At 33.9% G+C, this 18,314-nt stretch overlaps 3 protein-coding genes across 3 annotated transcripts; 1 reads left to right on the forward strand and 2 right to left on the reverse strand.

Annotated features, from left to right (window-relative positions):
- Window positions 1–652: 652 nt before the first annotated feature.
- LOC122578182 (glycine-rich RNA-binding protein RZ1A-like) lies at window positions 653–4,438 on the reverse strand. The gene is made up of 4 exons (XM_043750088.1): window positions 4,329–4,438; window positions 3,002–3,119; window positions 1,774–2,312; window positions 653–921 (listed from the first exon to the last, which is right to left on the reverse strand). The coding sequence occupies exons 2-3, from the start codon at window positions 3,110–3,112 to the stop codon at window positions 1,791–1,793; spliced, it is 633 nt and encodes a 210-aa protein (XP_043606023.1). The 5' UTR covers window positions 3,113–3,119; window positions 4,329–4,438; the 3' UTR covers window positions 653–921; window positions 1,774–1,790.
- Window positions 4,439–10,134: 5,696 nt separating this feature from the next.
- Window positions 10,135–12,207, forward strand: LOC122610559 (L-type lectin-domain containing receptor kinase S.6-like). Its single transcript, XM_043783537.1, has one exon. The coding sequence runs from the start codon at window positions 10,135–10,137 to the stop codon at window positions 12,205–12,207; it is 2,073 nt and encodes a 690-aa protein (XP_043639472.1).
- A 242-nt stretch (window positions 12,208–12,449) lies between these two features.
- LOC122579135 lies at window positions 12,450–16,583 on the reverse strand. The gene is made up of 2 exons (XM_043751244.1): window positions 16,201–16,583; window positions 12,450–13,223 (listed from the first exon to the last, which is right to left on the reverse strand). Exons 1-2 carry the CDS (start codon window positions 16,503–16,505, stop codon window positions 12,569–12,571), a joined length of 960 nt encoding a protein of 319 aa, XP_043607179.1. The 5' UTR covers window positions 16,506–16,583; the 3' UTR covers window positions 12,450–12,568.
- Window positions 16,584–18,314: the final 1,731 nt, after the last annotated feature.

Raw genomic sequence — 18,314 nt, forward strand, 5'->3', positions numbered from 1 at the left:
GAAAAACTGACGTAGTTTGTTGATTAGGATGTTTGTTAGAATGATATTCTGAACTGATGCGGATAGTCTTAACATTTGGTTCAAACATTATAGAATGAGATACCTATAATTGATTGTCGAGTTCCACTATTAACTTTTTATGATAAATTAGTTTTGTTTCAGAAATCCATAATCCTTGAATTTATTAACTTTCTGATAAACTTGAAATGGTACCAAGTAGCATAAAACATAAAGAATGACATTAGAAGTCATTTTAAAAAAACAAATAGAATCTAGTTGATTTCAAAATTTGAAATTAGCAGACCGGACAAATGACATTGCCATGAGGCGGGTCAGTTAATGGATGGGTCATGTAATGGGCCGGTCAGACAAATCATTGAACAGAAGAGCTGAATATGTCAATCAATAAATAATTTTACTCCAAAACCAAATCTATTTTTTTTATAAATTTTTTAATCTATGGACAAGTATTGTTTGCAAGATCCTCAATAGCACGTCATCCTAAAAAGAAAAGTTTGTAAGCACAATTTTGTTAAAACGTTTACTAATTTTATAAGCAAATTCTTCGTGGCCTAGATGTCAGGTGTTTGTTGTAAACTATCAACCAAAACAATTGTTTTCCAAAGAAACACCATCACTTTTACAAAAGAAATAAACAAACAAACAAAAAAAAAGACTGGATAAACTAAATAACTGTGACATGGTGTCAGAGAAAGAAAAATGATCCTCAATCAAGCAGCAACTACAACTACTATACTAAAACCAATCCATTCAATACTCAAGAGAACTTTGTCTAAAATGAACATATACTAAAACTTGGAAAAAAAGATAAAGCAGATACCAGCTTGATGATTTAACCCAAACTGAGACTGAACGCAATTAAGATCCTGTGTCGCTAGATTCAACTTCACTGCATAGTAGCTGAAATACGAACATGTATCAATATGTTGTTTTTACCTATTCAATATAAACGAGAAGACTGGCATATGAACATGTACAAGCCTAGTGGTGGTAAGTTGTGCAGGTCAGACAAGTTTGAAAGCAGGATTAAAGCGCATAAGTTTGGGTTAAAGGTCAATCATGAACAGATCCGCACAAAAACTAAATTACTACAAGAACCAAAGTCTCCACAAAGAAGAATGATTTGATAGACTTTTCCTTTTCTGGATATAAAGCAGCATTCAACCAGTTATATACATTCAAATTTTGGTTACTTTTTAAACTCAACCCACTGGATACAAAGCAGCAATCAACCAGTTTAATAAGTATAATCACTAATAGTATAGTCAAGTGTTTGAAGCCTCCAAAATCTCTTTAAATACAAGAAGGAAAAATAAGTATCTTTTTAATAATGGTCTTTTAGCATATTAGATAAATACAAATTTCGAAAAAGGATAAAAGAAACGTTGGCAAGCAAACCCAAACTGGCCTAACTGTTTTTGTCCTAAAATTTAGATGGTACCCACCCCACCTGTTTTCTCCACCTACTGTTTCATGAATTTAAATGCATATAAAAAACTAGTGCTAAGATTGCAGCTAAAGAACTTTATTTAACAGATATTGTATCCCCTGTTCAGCGATAATTACAATAACCACCAAACCATTCAAAGGGTCCATACGCCCGTTCAACTTTTGGTGGGGACGGAAGGGCGGTACAAGGATATGAATGGGTTGATTCTGGTTACCTTTTCATCTTTGCCAGAACCACCCAACTTGCCAGCTCCACTAATAAAACTAAATGTTTAGCATCATACCATTTAAAAAATGCAATACCTGAGATGCACAATTTATCAACGGCGCTCATAGGGACCAGAACGATCACGATTAGGTCTGTCACTTCCCGAACCTCCACGACTGCCGGAATCCCTGTTCCGTCCACTTGAGCGATCCCGATCCCCACCACGGTCAGGCCCATAACGGCTCCCACTGGATCCCTCATATCTATCATCTCTGCCACCATACCTGCTACCACCTCTTGACCCTTCTCCAGATGGACATTCTCGAGCAAAATGGCCAGGTTTGCCACATTTGAAACAGTCACCACCTGATCCTCGCCCACCACCACCATTATCGCGGTCTCGACCATGATCCCTACCCCTGTCTCTGTCCCGGTCCCGATCCCGATCCCGATCCCGACCACTGTCTCGGTCTCTACCAGAACCTTGATTTGGTTGAGCTTTATCTACTGTGATATTACGTCCATCTAAATCTTCTCCATTCATTGCTTCAATTGCATCTTCCAAAGACTTTGGGTCATCAAAGGTAACAAATCCAAACCCACGTGATCGCCCAGACGCTCTGTCCATAACAACCTGAAATAGAAAAAAAGACGTGAATCTCTGTTGGAGAGTTAGCACATGTTAGGTTTGTGAAGTTTTTGAACTTAACAGTTTCCGCATGTTCAACTTATTCAAATTAGGCTTTGTACTGACACAGATCTTCACACGGTTACGAAAGATCAACTGGTAACAAATTGCTTATTCTTAAAAATCAGAAGATGACATGAAAGATGATATTTTTAACAAAGGAGGTGATTTCAACCCATATATGTAAAAATGGATCAAGTTCAAGTGGGTTGTAATATGTTAATACAGAGACAAATGAACAAACATCAATTAGATATGGATCAAACTGTTTATAGCTTACTGTATTCAGTAACTTACTGTATTCAGTAACTATTTATAGCTTTTGTCATCATATCATATACACCAACAATACAAAAGATATAATAACAGAAACCCAACCCATTTTTACTTTACCCAACCCAACCAGCTAATTTACAAAAAACACTATGTTAAGAAGGTTGAACAACTTAAGTGTGTAAAAATAACCAACCCAATAATTCACAATAGACAATACCATCTAGTGAACGATTGTGCATTAAAAAGTAGGATTATACAAAGAAAGGATGTGGAGTACCGATTCAGTGTACAAATGGAAAGAGTCTATCATATATCAACACAAAAACAAGGCACATCTCCAATTGACAATCGCCGAATACCTTTGCATCTATAAGATGGTCAAACTTCTTAAAAGCGTCTTTCAAATCTCTGTCAGTTATTGACCATGATAGATTCCCGACGAAACAACGATACTCGTCCTGTTCAACCATTTCTCGTCTGAATGAAGAAACAAAAATAATGTAAGGTATGTGTCACATTATTCGGATAGATAGGCACATATATCACCATGTTCCATCAAAAGTAATTTAAGTAACACTTCGGAATAATAAAGGTTAAACTATAACTCTTCAGATTTATATTAAACTCTAGAATCCTCTTAAGAAAAGATGAACTGCAAAGTAGCTGAAATCCTCTTAAGGAAAGATGAACTACAAAGTAGAAACCATATATGCAAAAACCAAACAGTCATATATATTCAAGTGAAGCTAACACATATATATTTCTATTTTTAAGAATGACACAACCAGTGCATTAAACATGGTAAACATGTTGACAAATTCAGTAAAACTTCATAAAAAAATGCATGCGATAAAGGAAATAAACGCATAAGTGGTTAAAATTAATTCAAAATAAGTTAAATTATAGAAACACTCGACACAAGATGTGATAAAAATGTAGAAGGATCCCCTGTCAGGCTACCAGGGAAATGTCAACCCTTTTGACTCTGATATACACGGCCTAGCCAGTATTCGCATGCCCGTTTCCTAGACTTTTTCCCTGGCCATCCCACAAATTTACCTAGCGAGATTTAAATTTTGTTTTCTTCAAAGAAAGACCTTCACAACGCTATAACACTCGATACAAGATGTGATCTTGTGAAAATGCAACACACAAAAAATACACCATTACATTTTTCGTGTTCTTAAGTTGGAAAAGAAGAAAAATTAAACAAACCAACAATGTTATGTTCTAACAAATTCTTCGTGATCCCGAGTTTCATAAAATCAATAAAAACCAAAAAAGCTTGTTACTTTCATCGCTTCTTCGCAATTGAGATAAATTTATGCCAAGGCTTGTTTTTCCTTTATTATATATATCTTATTATCTTATACTTTTTATATAAAGCCTTCATCTTTCTTTCTATTTCCAAATCTTCCCACTTTAATTAGCAATCATCTCCATTACTTAAAACCAATATCGATATCGAAATCCGATAATTACACAATAAAACACAAATCCTCATTGAAAACAGCATAACAATTACACAATACTTAACTCTATGTCTAAAGTTTCATCTATAAATAAATCAATATTCAAATTATCAACAGTTTTATAATACAACAAGATATATGTAACAAAATTAAAGGAAAGATTAAAAATTTAAACAGAGAAGTGATTAATATAGATACAATATTAAGGACTCACAAGTTTTTTTGCACACACAAGTGTGTGAATTGAAAGTGAGAGGGGTTTGTTTGCAAAACCCTAATTGGATATTGAGGTCGACAGCTGAAGATGCTTTTCTTGATTAATTAATAAAGGGGTTTGTCAATTCTTATGTTAAGCTTGGGAGCATGTTGCAATTTGTGTCCTTGTGGTTTAGAGGTATTGTTATATCTATCCTTTTTTGAAAAACAAAATCTGATTTCAACGATAAATGCGAAAATGGTAAATGAAAATATAAAATAAAAAACAAAACAAAACAAAAAAAGACGTTTTCAAGTTTCTATTAAAAAGGAAAAATTAATAATATTGTTTTATGTTTTCTTGAAAAATATTTTTAGAAAAACTATAATTTAAACGTGTTTTTTTTTTTCCTATGTTTTCTTGAAAAACAAAAATGAAAAACAATGGGTGTTTTATTTATATATTTTTGGAACAACAAATACTATATCTAAACTAATATATAAACAACTCTATAACATCATTATCAGGATTTGAAAATTAGTCTTTTCTCTAAGAGACTAAAGCTTTTACCAAACCCACCTAAGTGGTGATGGCAAGAGGTGTTTTATGTAACTAAACACGTCTTTACCTTTTTAAGTTCTCTAATACCCAACTCCAATTTACTTATTTTACATGTCATTTAACTCGGTAAGTGTTTTGTGTATATCTGGTTTTAACCTTAAGATTTTAAAGTCTCAAATCTCACAAATACTACTCAATCTATTTATACTAGATTGTGTCAGCACAATGCACCAACGGTAACAACGTTGGTGACGGTGTGGTTATTAACGTCAAAATAGTTTCATTGCAACCGGAGATGTGATAAATTTTTACAGTATGATGTGAAAGGGGTGAAAAGAGGGACAAATTGTGAATTAGGGTTATTGCTATGTGTTTCCGCATGAGTAAGAGATGGAAACTAAATTTTTTAAAGTACATTTTAGTCACATTCTATAAGGATGTATTAAGATACAGGGTAAATTAGACATGTCAAGTTCTTAAATTTAAAAGAGGAGAGTTCAGTTTCTTTTATTATGGAGTATAGATAATTGGTTATAATCCTTTTAATATCCATTTTTTAAGATGCATTATTAGATTTGAGTCAAAGTGAAACTTAAACTTATTTGTTGGGAGGAATAGTTGATCTATTAACTAGAGAACTTAATGGAAATAGGTCGATGATCGGCTCAAAACATGCTTATATAAGTCCTTCAGCCATAAAACAATTTCATTGGTTCTGATTCTGATTTAATTTATAACCCACGTTATATGATGATTTGTAGTGATTTTTTCAGTTCTTAGAGCATTCACAATGCCCTTTACTCATCCTACAGGGACTAGTCCATGTCAACACCACATCAGCCCAAGGACTAATTCCCAAAAACACTCATAATGTCAGGATTAGTCTAGGACCTATCATTTATTTATTTTTACCTTTTTAACCCAATATTCTACCATCTATTTAATTATACACTTTTAACCCTTTAACTTATGAACTTCAATTTTTTTAGAAAAACACACTTAAAAATTTCATCAAATATAATAAAATAAAACAGACATAGTACTAACACATTAATATTATTAAAACATAAACACACTTAACACTAACACATTAATAATAAAAAAACATAAACACACTTAATACTAACTCATAGTCTAAAGCATACATAAGACTAACACTCGGAGTAGTCCAAATCCACAATACTGTTACCGTCATTGTGATGAATGTACCGATATGGTTCAAGAGACCCGGTAGCGTCGTCGGGTAATCATCACGACGACCACCACCGATAGCGCCTTGCCAGAATAATGCGTGGTATAAAGTGGCGTTTAAAGTGGTAGTAGCAGCGGTAAACTAGAAAATAGTTTGATTGAGCCAGTCAATCTGCTGCCAAAGATAAATAATGTACTCAACTTTGACTGCGTTACGAGCATGTTCTGCGGCTTCAAGTCGTTCAATTTCAGATGTGATTGCAACTTCGTTGGAAGTCAAGTTTTCAATGACATTGTTAACTGCAGATCTATTTGTATCCTCGTGAAACATGTAATCCTATATGCCCATTTTTGCATCGTGAACGGTCATGTTTGGTATGTTGTTTGCCATAGTTTTTTTGTGAATGTATTATTTGCTTAGAAGAGTGTGTGTTTTTTAGTAGAGAATAAAAAGGTAAATGGTTTGTATATGTATATGATAAATAGGGACCAAAAGTGTAAATTTTTTAAAATTTAGAAATCTGGCTGTTACATTGAGGGACTAGTTGCGTAACTTTTTTGAAATTCAAAACTTGTGGCCGTTACATTGCATTCAAAAAAAAAATGAATGAGTTCTCGTCGCTAGACGAACGAAAGAGCGAAAACGAACTGATGGACGAGCCACACCTAACGGTGTGCACTCGTCCATCAACAGGGAACGAGCATGAGAACGAGCTAGAACGAGGGGGTTGTGACTACTCTTAGGGATTCCCTTGCACCATGGGGATAGTTTAATCGGTTTGCACTCGTCCATCAACAAAGAACAAGCATGAGAACGAGCTAGAACGAGGGGGTTGTGACTACTCTTAGGGATTCCTTTGCACCATGGGATAGTTTAATAAGAAACCTAATAGGTTATGTGTTCTATTTGTTCATAGTATTTCTAATTCTAAGACATTCATTCAATCAAATCTTTCAATATATATTTTCTTATAGATTTCATACAAAACTAAAGCAGATACCATACGAGAAACTTAATAAAGCAAATAACATACGTGGATCAAATGGAGGCAGTGATGCGGAAAAAAAAAGTAAAATAAAAATTGTTGCATGTGTTTAAAAATTAGGGATAAAGGCATGGGAGTGTAACTAACTATGACCAAAAAGCTATGTAATGTACCCATCTACTCGACTTGCTATCTAGTGTAACCAGCTATGTTTTTTTGATTATGCAATTTAAGCAACCGGTTAGTCGTCAAGTTACCAGTTACCACTTTAATTTTTATTTCTTTTTTATTAAAAAATTGCCACATGAAGCTACAATCATCCACCTAAAGCATAATCGCTACCCATATGGAAGTTCTTGGTTCCACTACTATAAAAGGGCCAATTTCGGTAATGAGAAGTTTGAAAATAAAAAAGATGAATTATGTCAAGCTATAAAGAATAATCCTCTGGAGCTGATCAATTGGGCTACTAAGCCAGAGATTGGATAAGTAGAAAATCAAGATTCCAATACATTTGTGGAGAAAAAAAACTTTTTATTAAGATTGGGTTATATGGAAAACTCTGATGAGTTATCAAAAGCCCTAAAAAAGTTTCGGGGCAGAGGAGACCAACTACAGGAAAGATTTGATTGTTTAGTGCAAGCTGGACTCGATTACAATGTAGTTTCAAGTATGATTAAGAGAGCTCCTTCGGTTCTAAACCAGTCAAAAGTTACCGGTTCCAGATCGCCGGAAGGTATACCGTTGCAAGCTGGAAGTTGTAGCCGCCGGCGTGAACATCAACACCATAACCGCCTCCATATCCGCTACCATCACCAAGGGTTTGTGTGGAATCACTTTTTGAGTCGATTGGTGGTAGTTTTAAGTCTTAATTCAAAGAAACAACAAAGTTATCGCGATTTTAATTTTTCCGGCGAATCACCATTTTTTCCAGCGAGTGTTGGATTCGAAAACTTTTGATCAGGGTTTGTGCGGGATCAATTTTGAGTCGATTGCTGGTAGTTTCAAGTCTTAATTCGAAGAAACAACAAAGTTATCTCGATTTTATTTTTTCCGGTGAGTGTTGAACTATTGTAGCAGGTTGCTTACATTGCATAACCCAAAAAACAAAGTTGTTTACACTAGATAGTAAGTCGAGTAGATATGTACATTATATAGCCTTTTGGTCATAGTTGATTACACTCACATGCCTTTATCCCTAAAAATTATGTTTAAGTTCTGCATTTTTTATAATCATGAGATACTCAGATAAGTTTAGAGTTTTGTATCATGTAATTTTAGATTGTGTTGTATCTTTTAAGCCTTCTAGAGTTTTGCTAAATGATTTTTCATCAGGAATATATATGAGTATTTTGTCATTTAAAATTTTTGATAAAATCATCGATCACAACACATTACTAGTATTCTCGTCCTTACAACCTTACTAATTACTAAACAAATATAATGCACATTCCGCGACCCAACACATTACTAGTATTCTCGTCCTTACAACCTTACTAATTACTAAACAAATATAATCAAAATCGATCATACCTTTTCTCTATCATGTTTAATTTCCCTCAAGTTAGTAATAACTTGAGGGGTAAAGTTAGGAAGATCTCGACCTTTGATTAAAAATCAAGGGGTGAGATTCAATAATCATCTTTGAATCTTAACCTTTGATTTTTAATCAATGGTCGAGATCTTCTTAACTTGATCCTTCGAGTTAGGATAACTTGAGGGAATCTCTCCCTTACACTGTGTTCTCGAGTTTTTTTTCAAAAGAAAGGAAAATATGAGAAATGAAATGAAGACAAAAGAAAGGATAATTGGTGAAAGATGTTATATATTTTATGTTCTTGAATTTTATGGAAATGAAAGGAAAAGAAGTGAAGATATAACCTTTTTGTGCTCTTAAGTTGAGGAGAAAAGAAATGAAAAATGACAATTTGACATTTATACCCCTTTAAGAATATAACTCTAATTTGATAGTAACACAACAAAGGCAGAGCCAAAACTCGTTCTCAAAACAAACAGAGCCAGCACTCGTTTTAAGTGCCTCTGTGACATAGAGTGAGCACTTGGATGTGACACGATATGAACATAAGAAAAAGGCAGCAGAAACTGTTATGCTTTATTCAAGATGATGTTCCTAGATCCTAAACATGGTTATAAATATTTAAAATGCCACACGTTTAAACTCAAACAACATTGTTTAAAGAAAACAAAAAATATAAAATACATATATAATATGCTTCTAATAACCTAAACAGTAACATCAAATCAAGAAAAAACTATAGATGATAAAGATGTTTAATACCTAAAGTTGAATGGTTGTATTTGTCGGACAAATAAGAGATTTTCTGTTTGGCGCCAAAGGAAGAAAGTGAAGACTCAGTTAGAGGAGGGAAAAAGATAAATAGTTAGAGTATTATATAAGAGGATAAAGGATACATTAGTAATTACGCAATATATAGAGATGATTTCCTTTGCAATCGCCCCAATTTTGGGCGGAAAAAAAGCTGAGTATATTGTATAGGGATGACTCCTCCAAATCTTTTACAATCAATTCTTTTCCATTTCATAAATAAACTTGAGAACTCAAACTTTTATTATTTACTTTCACTTACTTTCTTTTCTTCCCTATATTCAACTCAAGAAAACAAGGTTACTTTCAAACCTAAAACCCATTTCCAATATTAATGCTAAACCAGATTAGAATCCTTTATACTACATTCTTGAGTTTATTTTCAAAGGATAAGAATGCATGTTATATATTATTATTTTTTAATTTTTATCACTATCGCATCATCCCTTTTCTTTTTTTTTTATTTAAAACTTGATAATGGAGTGTTAAAGTTTAAAGTTAAAATCTCCAAAATTAATAAAATTGAGCTGATTATAAAGTTTTAGACAAGGTCCACTAACAAATAAAAATGCAACTATTAACCCCTGTACAATATTCCAATTTTACTGAATTTTTTCTAAACCAAATACCTCATAAAAGTACACTTCAATACGTCGTCTCTCCCACCTCTGGATTATTCCATCTTCTTGTTTCCATGAACAAAAAATTAAAAAAAAAAAAAACAACCAAAAAAGCAAGCATGAAATTTAAAAACCTCATATTTCTCTTCATCTTCTTCATCACACCCATTTCTTCTTCTTCATCAAATTTCACTCTTTTTGGCACAGCCCATATCAACAAAACCACCATCTCCCTGACCCAAAACCCGAACCCAAACTGCAACTCAAACCCACCGTTAAACACAGGCAGGATCTTCTCCAAGAACCCGGTTCGGGTTCTTGATTCCGGTTTCAACTCAACCACCACCCTTTCTTTCTCCACACATTTTTCTTTCACCATTATCCCACATTGTCTCCCTGGTGAAGGACTTGCATTCGTTATAACGTCGGATTCGGTTTCTTTACCTTACTCTGTTAACTGTATTGGGTTACCAAAAGATTTGAACCCGAATTCGAATTCACTTGATGAGTTTAGTACTTCTAATTCTTATGGGTTTTTCGCGGTTGAGTTTGATACTAGTTATGATCAGAATTTTGGTGATATTAATGATAATCATGTTGGGATTGATTTAGATTCGATATTTTCGATTGCTTCTGTTGATTTGGTTACTAATGGAGTTGATTTGAGAAATGGCGGGAAAGTTATTAATTCTTGGATTGAATATAATAGTTCAAAAAAAGTTGTTCAAGTTTGGGTTGGGTATGACAGAGTTAGGCCCGTTAGCCCGATTCTTGTGGCGCCCGTTGATCTTTCGAAGAAATTTAATGGCTTTATGTATGTTGGGTTTTCGGGTTCTAGTGGGAAAGGGTCGGATAGTTATATGATTAATAGTTGGGAGTTTAAGATGTTTGGGTCAGAATCCGGGTTTCAGAATTTTGATGTTGAAGCTGTTGGGTTGAATGATTGTTTGATTTGTTTTCCTGAGGGTTTAGTTCAAGAAAATGGGCCCGCACCCAAAACGGGTCAGGGTTTAAGAAGTGATCACCATTCTGGTAAAAAGGTTCTTAGTTTGGTTCTTAAATTGTTGGTCTATAATCTGGGTCTGCTTCTTGTGATTGGGGTTGGTGTAGTGATCTTTTTTGTTTTAAGAAAAGCCCGGAACCGTGGTCAAAATGGGCCAGAAGAAGCCCCAGCCCGAATGCCTACATATCATGAGGACACAAACACAATGCCCAAAAGATTCAAATTTTCAGAAATTAGATCAGCAACAAAAGGGTTCAATCGGAATCTGATCATAGGTGAAGGGGTGTCAGCGATCGTGTACAAAACTGATATAAATATCGCTGTGAAAAGGTTTAAAACGGGCTCATATGGTAGCCAATTTGCTAGTGAGTTTGTAACAATCGTGGGTTCATTACGACACAAGAATCTAATGAAGCTTCAAGGATGGTGTTGTGAAAAAAACGAGTTAATCCTTGTTTATGAGTACATGCCAAATGGGTCACTTGTCAAAATGCTTCACAACCCTGAGAATGATTTGAGTTTCAAGTCACGGTTAAACATTCTACTAGGCGTTTCTTCTGCTCTCGTGTACTTACATGAAGAATGTGAACGGCCCATCATTCATAGAAACGTAAAAAGTTGTAACATAATGTTGGATTCGAACTACATGCCAAAATTAGGGGATTTTGGCATGGCTGAGCTATATGAACATGGTTCACGTACACATGATTTAACTGTGTCTGCGCGTTGTATGGGGTACTTAGCACCTGAGTATGTGTATTCGGGTGTTCCAACTGTGAAAACTGATGTATACAGCTTTGGAGTGGTGGTGTTGGAGGTGGCATCTGGGCGACCTGCTGTGGATAAATACGGTGCCGTGGTAACAGACTGGGTGTGGGACTTATGGGAGGAAAAAAAATTGGTGGCTGCAGCTGATGGCAATTTGATGGGCAGGTTTAACAGGGTTGAAATGGAAAAGGTGTTAAGTGTAGGCTTGATTTGTGTTCATCCAAATTATCGAATGAGGCCGACTATGAAAGATGTCATGAAGATGTTGAAAGGTGAAATGGCAGTCAAGTTGCCGGCTGTTAAACCGACAGTGATGATTCAGTCAGTTACAACAGAAAGATCTCCGGAAATGGTGCTGAGGAGTGGCGGGGATGATAGCATAACCATATGGGGGACTCCAGCATCTCATTTTAGCAAGTAGTGTAGTCTGTTATTGAGGTACAATTTGGTTAGGAATTTTAGTACTCAATTGTTGGCAAGTGCTACATTTCATTATCTAGTTGCATTGTAGAAACTAGAAACTGTCTGATTGTATCAGTTTTGATATTTTAGTGTTATTAACAGGCATTAGAAGCCACGTCTTATTGCCAAGCGTACTGAACTTTTAGAAGCAACAATGATACCAAATTCTGAAATCCAGTTTAGTATTATGAGTCATTTACCTTCAAGAACATCAATGTATCACATTACTTACATGAAAAGATTCTTAAATACAAATTTCAATGCCTGCCAAACTACTACAAGTCTACAACAATCTCTTAAACTGCTTTGATCCAAATAAATTACACTTTAAACCTTCTAAACTCGAACCAAATCTCATAATGATTAAAAAGTAAGCTATCATGTGTATGTTTTCCCAAATATTCTAGTCCTAAGCTTTTGAGTCTCTTACTACATTCGTCCCCTCCTAACCGTGAACAGAACTTTACATTGTGTGACACAAAGATTCGTCCGTCCAGAGGCTTCAATCTGTTAACTAGTCTTTCTAATCCGACCCAGACTAGTTTATCAGGCATGTGAAGAAATACAGCACTAGCATATATCAGATCGTATGTAAAACCCGAACCAAATCTTTCAAAATCCATATCTTCCCCTTTTAAGATCAAAGGCCGTTTTTGAAGTAACCCGTGGGAGGGAAGTTCATATCTATATGCAGCCATAAGAGAGAGCTCGTCTCTTTCGAGGCAATGGAAATGTTCTGGCATTAAGTATTGAATGAAATGTAGCCCGACCCGAAGTGTACCACAACCAATTTCAAGAACCCGTGATTCAGGGGCAAGTTGGGAAGATTCTGCAAGAAACTCAAAAACATCTCGCCCGCCAGCCCAGGGCTCACCGTAGTTACTGTGGTGCTCTTCTACTAGAAGTTCGCCTGGACATGGGAAAGATGTATGGTTCTTTGCTTCCTCTTCTTCATAGTGTGATATGCCTTTGTACCTGTAAAGATGGTCAGGCGTTAGTGAAAAGTTTGTGCGAGTTCTATCATTATTTTGCAGAAGTTATAACGTATTGTCCTTTTAAAATTCCAGATTATATATTAAAAATGTTATGAAGAATGGTTCTAACATTACACATTACAGAATCTGCTATGAATATGTTTCCATCAGTGTTGTTAAAGGCGTGCGCCCAGCCTGCCTAGGCGCAATGCGACGGCGAGGCAACACTTTACCGCCTGAAACCCTAGGCCCAGGCCCAACAACAAATTAGGCGGCAAACTCACTATTTTCCATAAAACCCATAGGTTTTCCAAGAAACGATCTAACAGCGTGTCCAAGAGAAAATCACGTCCATATATTTGTTCCAAGTATCAACATCAATCAGAATATACCATCATTATTATCAGATCATCCTTCATCAACATAATCTACCTTCAACTTCAGGCATAGTCAGTTGTTTTAATTAAGTTTTGTCAATGGTCTCGAACTTTTTGTTTTTAACAATTTGTCTTGAACTTTTTGGCTTAATGCATTATGTGTTATTTAGATGGCATTTGGTTTGGTTTTGACTTTATTGCGCTTTTTTTTCCTGGGCGTGTGCTTTTATTGCGCCTCTCGCCTCTGCCCCAATTAAGGGTCTATGCGCTTTGAGTTCGCCGTCGCTTTTGACAACTATGGTTTCCATTCTCACATCAAATGAAGTTGAGAAAACTTTTATCAACACATCCAAATTATCTCCTAGAAAGAATGCACAGGTAGTATATAAATAATTAAATATAATGTGATTTAAAGATTTAAATGGATGGAGAATAGAGACTATATAGATGCATCTATATATGCAAATAGGGGGAACTCAAATAATGAAATTATAAAAAAAAATATAATGAATACGTATTATAAATTAAATTCATAAGATATACATAGACTAAGATAACCGGAGATAACTTGGATGTGTTGATAACCGGAGTTATTATACTTTTGTTTTTACTTGGTAAACCTCATTAGTCAACACTTAAATTATCACAATAAAAATCTAGATATCCGGAGGTTTTATATGTTAAACTTACACTTCAGGGGGCTTTGAGCCTATATAACCTGAACCATTTTAAGCTAAACTTTTATTTGACCCATTTCATTTGAGACATAATCTAAACTGACAAATTTGCAAGTAAATGGGATGAAGTTGAGGCATCTTGTCTAGACTATCATAAAAATGGTCAAAAGGTCAAATAAGGTGCACATTGCACCACACCTTAAAAGAACTGCTTTCTCAAATTACCTAATAGGGGATATGAAGTAACATAATCAAACTTACAATTAAACATTGAAAAACTGCTGATAGCCTGATACTCAAAGTTATGAGAAGTTCAATTATATAAGTAATCAAAAACATAAACTATCAACTATTTTCAATAAACATACAAGATAATTCATACCTCCAATGAAACAAAGTAGGGAGTTCGAAAGATAAATCATGATTCATTGCTACAACCAAAACTTGGGTCCCATTTTCACTTTTTAAGTTGCAACGTTATTGAATTATGGTTCCTTACTAAACTAATTGTAGAAATTTACCAAGTGGCTTCAAGTTTCGTACGGAACTAATTGTAGAAATACATAAAGTTTCTACATTCTGTTAACAAACATTCCTTCCCTCTCTTGTTCTTTCTTTCCCTCTTTCAACCTTTTATCCGATCAATACAGGGTTGTTTATACGTAAATTTAAAGTAACTGATACCAAATTTGTAAGCAGTTGCTGCAAGAAAATCAAATATTTCCAAAAGTTCAAAAGATTTACCTATTATTAGTTTTGAGCAATTGATTATTTAATTATCTCAAAACTTATTACTGAAGTATCAATAATTACTTTTTAAACACATATCAACACCTCCTATCATCAATCCGCACAAACTTTTTATGATCAATTCAAGCTACAGACCCTGATGTGTGAACTTGTAATCTTGAACACTATAATACATAGCTATAATACTGATTAAACAGACCTTCCAAAATATTTATGTAATGACTTCACGTTTCTTTAGAAACATAAGCATATCACTTTATTAACAGACTATAACAGAAATATAAAAGGCTTACACATTCTATTTAGTGTTTAGAAACCACCCTAAATGCTTATTCACACACATTCCTCCCGTTATTATTTCTCACCTTTAAGCCTGTTATATGTGTCTATATGAAACATACAAACATGGATTAAGAACTCTCAAGCTTTCTGGTTCTTGATATGATGAAAATTAAAACCAATCCGACAAACAATATGGATAAATCGAAAGAGAAATTTGTTATGTCCGGGCAAATACAGGGCTGATTTATTGCTCAGAAACCGATCCTACACAATCATTGAAATGTTAACCCAGTTAACCGAAACCCAATTTACCCAACGATACAAGGGTGTTTGGAGGTGAGTTCAAAGAAAGTGACTAAATCTGAAGTAACGAAAATCAGTTTACAATATTTGTGTAAACACTAAAGTATTTAGAAGGGCTAACCTAACCAAATTTGCATAACCAGGTAACTAGTCAGATGCAAGACAATCAATTTTTATATATAAAAATCCATAATTCACCTAAGTTTTAATCAGCTGATCATTCAGTTGTCTCAAATCTTATTATTCAAGTTGCAATCCCTATCTAGACCTCCACATACTACTCGTATTATATAAAGCATAAACACCCTATTTGAGATTAAGCAACAACAATCACAGAATGCCACATCATCCTATTCCTAATTCAGGTAAATATGACACGCTCTATATTATGTTCAGTTGTTCACCCATTAAAAATACAAGTCACAAAAAATGAAGAAGTTACGGCAAACTATTATCACGGGTACGATGCTACTCATAAATCAGAACAAAAGCATTGAAAAAGATCTTTTTTTTTTCTTTCAAAACACTTAAAATTGCATAATACAATATTACAATATAAGAGTAAGAAAGAGAAAAGAAAGAAACATACTGGATCAAATCTTGGAGCTGTTGAGCACGTGTACGAGGATTGATACCCTTACGAAGAACATTATCTTGCATATGAATTCCATTATTTTCGATCTGTGTTTTGACCCACTTTATATCTTCTTCTGTGGCCGAGATCTGTTTTGGCAGATTTGATCCGACGGCTGGTGCTGAAGGTGTTGTTGGACAGGAACAGGGTGAAGGAGGTGTTGACGAGAGTGAGGAAATAAGAAAGAATAGAAAGATTGCGGCGCCGGCGACTGAGAGAATCAATGTCGGAACTGTTATTACTATAGCTTTTGCCGCCATGTTTGTTTAGTCTTCAGTTGTTCAGTGAGAGTGGGAGATTGATGGTTTTGAGATCGATTTTGTGTTGCTAGATCTCACTCGGTATGTACTCTGATTTAACAATATCTCAACCTTACGCTGTATTCTAGAGTTTTTATTAAAATAAAATAAAAAAAAGATTGGATAGAGGAAGAAAAAATAGATAATTATATAAAAAAGAAGCATTCTCAAGTTGAAAGAAAAGAAAAGAAAATTGATAGTTAAATGTATTCTTGAGTTACAATTTTACATTTATAGCCTTGTAGTAATTAAAACCTTTATATAAGTTTGAGGGGTATAATAATAATTTCACCAATTTTCCTTCCAAATTTTGCCAAAAGTGGCAAGAAAGTTTTGGGATCAAAACATCTTATTTTTCCTTTTCTTTCCTTTTCATTTCTTTTAAAACAAAAACTCAAGAATACAAAACTAAAAGTTTCTTATCTCTTTAAAATAAAACTCAAAAATGGACTCTTAACAAAATCTATTCAAATAATAAATAAATTTTTTATTTTTTTTATCGACGAGTTAATTTTATATTAACATCTGAAATCATTTTTTAAGAAAAAGGTAAACCAATATCAATTTAAGCGCATAGTACATAAAACTCATGTCGGATGAAGCACAATCTCACACATAATTTGAACCTTTGACAAGGTAATGCATGATCAATTGGTAATATTGAAGTAAACTTTAATAAAGTTCGAAATATTTTGACCTTTCGATTAAATTTAAGGGTGATGACTTTTTTTTTATTTTAACTATTGATTTTTACTTAAAGGTCAAAATTTTTAACTTTACCTGTAAAGTTTATAATTTTAGAGAATTTCACAAAGTGGTAGTAGAAAAAATCCTAAGGGAAAAAATTAAATAAATTATGGAAAAAAAAAAGTAATTCAAAAGGTGACAATATTAAATTATGGAAAAAAAAAAGTAATTCAAAAGGTGACAATATTTTTCCAGCTTAAGAGAAAAAAAACCTCGAAAATTGTATTGAATCTATTGTTAAAAATAGGGGTGTTCATCAAACCGTCAAACCGTCAAAATTGGACCAAACCGGGGTACTTGGATTGGTTTGGTCGGATTGAGTTGTTAAAGCCTGGTCTGACGTTTTAATTTTTGAAAAACCGGGTTCCTTGGTCAGGTTACGGTTTGAGCAAAACGTAAACCGTCAAAAACCGGACCGGACCAAAAGATATATATGTATATATATAATATATTTACTTCACATATTTATCAACTTTTACCGAAGATATTCTAGTTACATATTTTAGTATTATGCGCAATATATTTTCAGGTATTTTAGTTCAGATATATTATAAAAAAAAAATTTGGTAGAAAATTATAAGATATTCTAATAAACATTTATTTATATTATATAAATCTACTTTTTCTTTCATTCTTTCCTATTTTTAGTTTATCCTTTTATTTTTTTCATCTTCATTACTCCACTATTTTCCACTCAAAAATCAAAATTATAAGACTCGGGTCCTTCATCACCTTTAATATTTCATATTTTGTGAGTATAAAACACAATATAATTGTAACTTTATTAGTGTTTTTATTAATAATATTAAGATCATAGTGTTCGTGATATTTATTTGAGTAATAAAAGAAAGAAAAAAATATATATACGGAATATATATGCATAAAATTATTTGGGGATAAAAATGAAAAAAAAAAAGAAATCACGAAACCGTTGAACCGGTCAAACCGGACCGACTTACATGGTTTGGTTTGGTCCGGTTTGACAACACACCTGGTCCGATTTGGTTTGAAATAAGTTGAAAC

Source organism: Erigeron canadensis, chromosome 8 (genome assembly GCF_010389155.1).
Source record: "Erigeron canadensis isolate Cc75 chromosome 8, C_canadensis_v1, whole genome shotgun sequence".
Taxonomy (NCBI): Eukaryota; Viridiplantae; Streptophyta; class Magnoliopsida; order Asterales; family Asteraceae; genus Erigeron; species Erigeron canadensis.

Excerpts from the sequence above, each read along its gene's own strand:
- LOC122578182 (XM_043750088.1), bottom strand. The coding sequence starts at position 3,112 with ATGGTTGAACAGGACGAGTATCGTTGTTTCGTCGGGAATCTATCATGG. Across the intron at positions 2,313-3,001 it reads ACCATCTTATAGATGCAAAG|GTTGTTATGGACAGAGCGTC; the intron begins GTATTCGGCGAT and ends TTTCTATTTCAG.
- LOC122610559 (XM_043783537.1), top strand. The coding sequence starts at position 10,135 with ATGAAATTTAAAAACCTCATATTTCTCTTCATCTTCTTCATCACACCC.
- LOC122579135 (XM_043751244.1), bottom strand. The coding sequence starts at position 16,505 with ATGGCGGCAAAAGCTATAGTAATAACAGTTCCGACATTGATTCTCTCA. Across the intron at positions 13,224-16,200 it reads CAGCTCCAAGATTTGATCCA|GTACAAAGGCATATCACACT; the intron begins GTATGTTTCTTT and ends CCATCTTTACAG.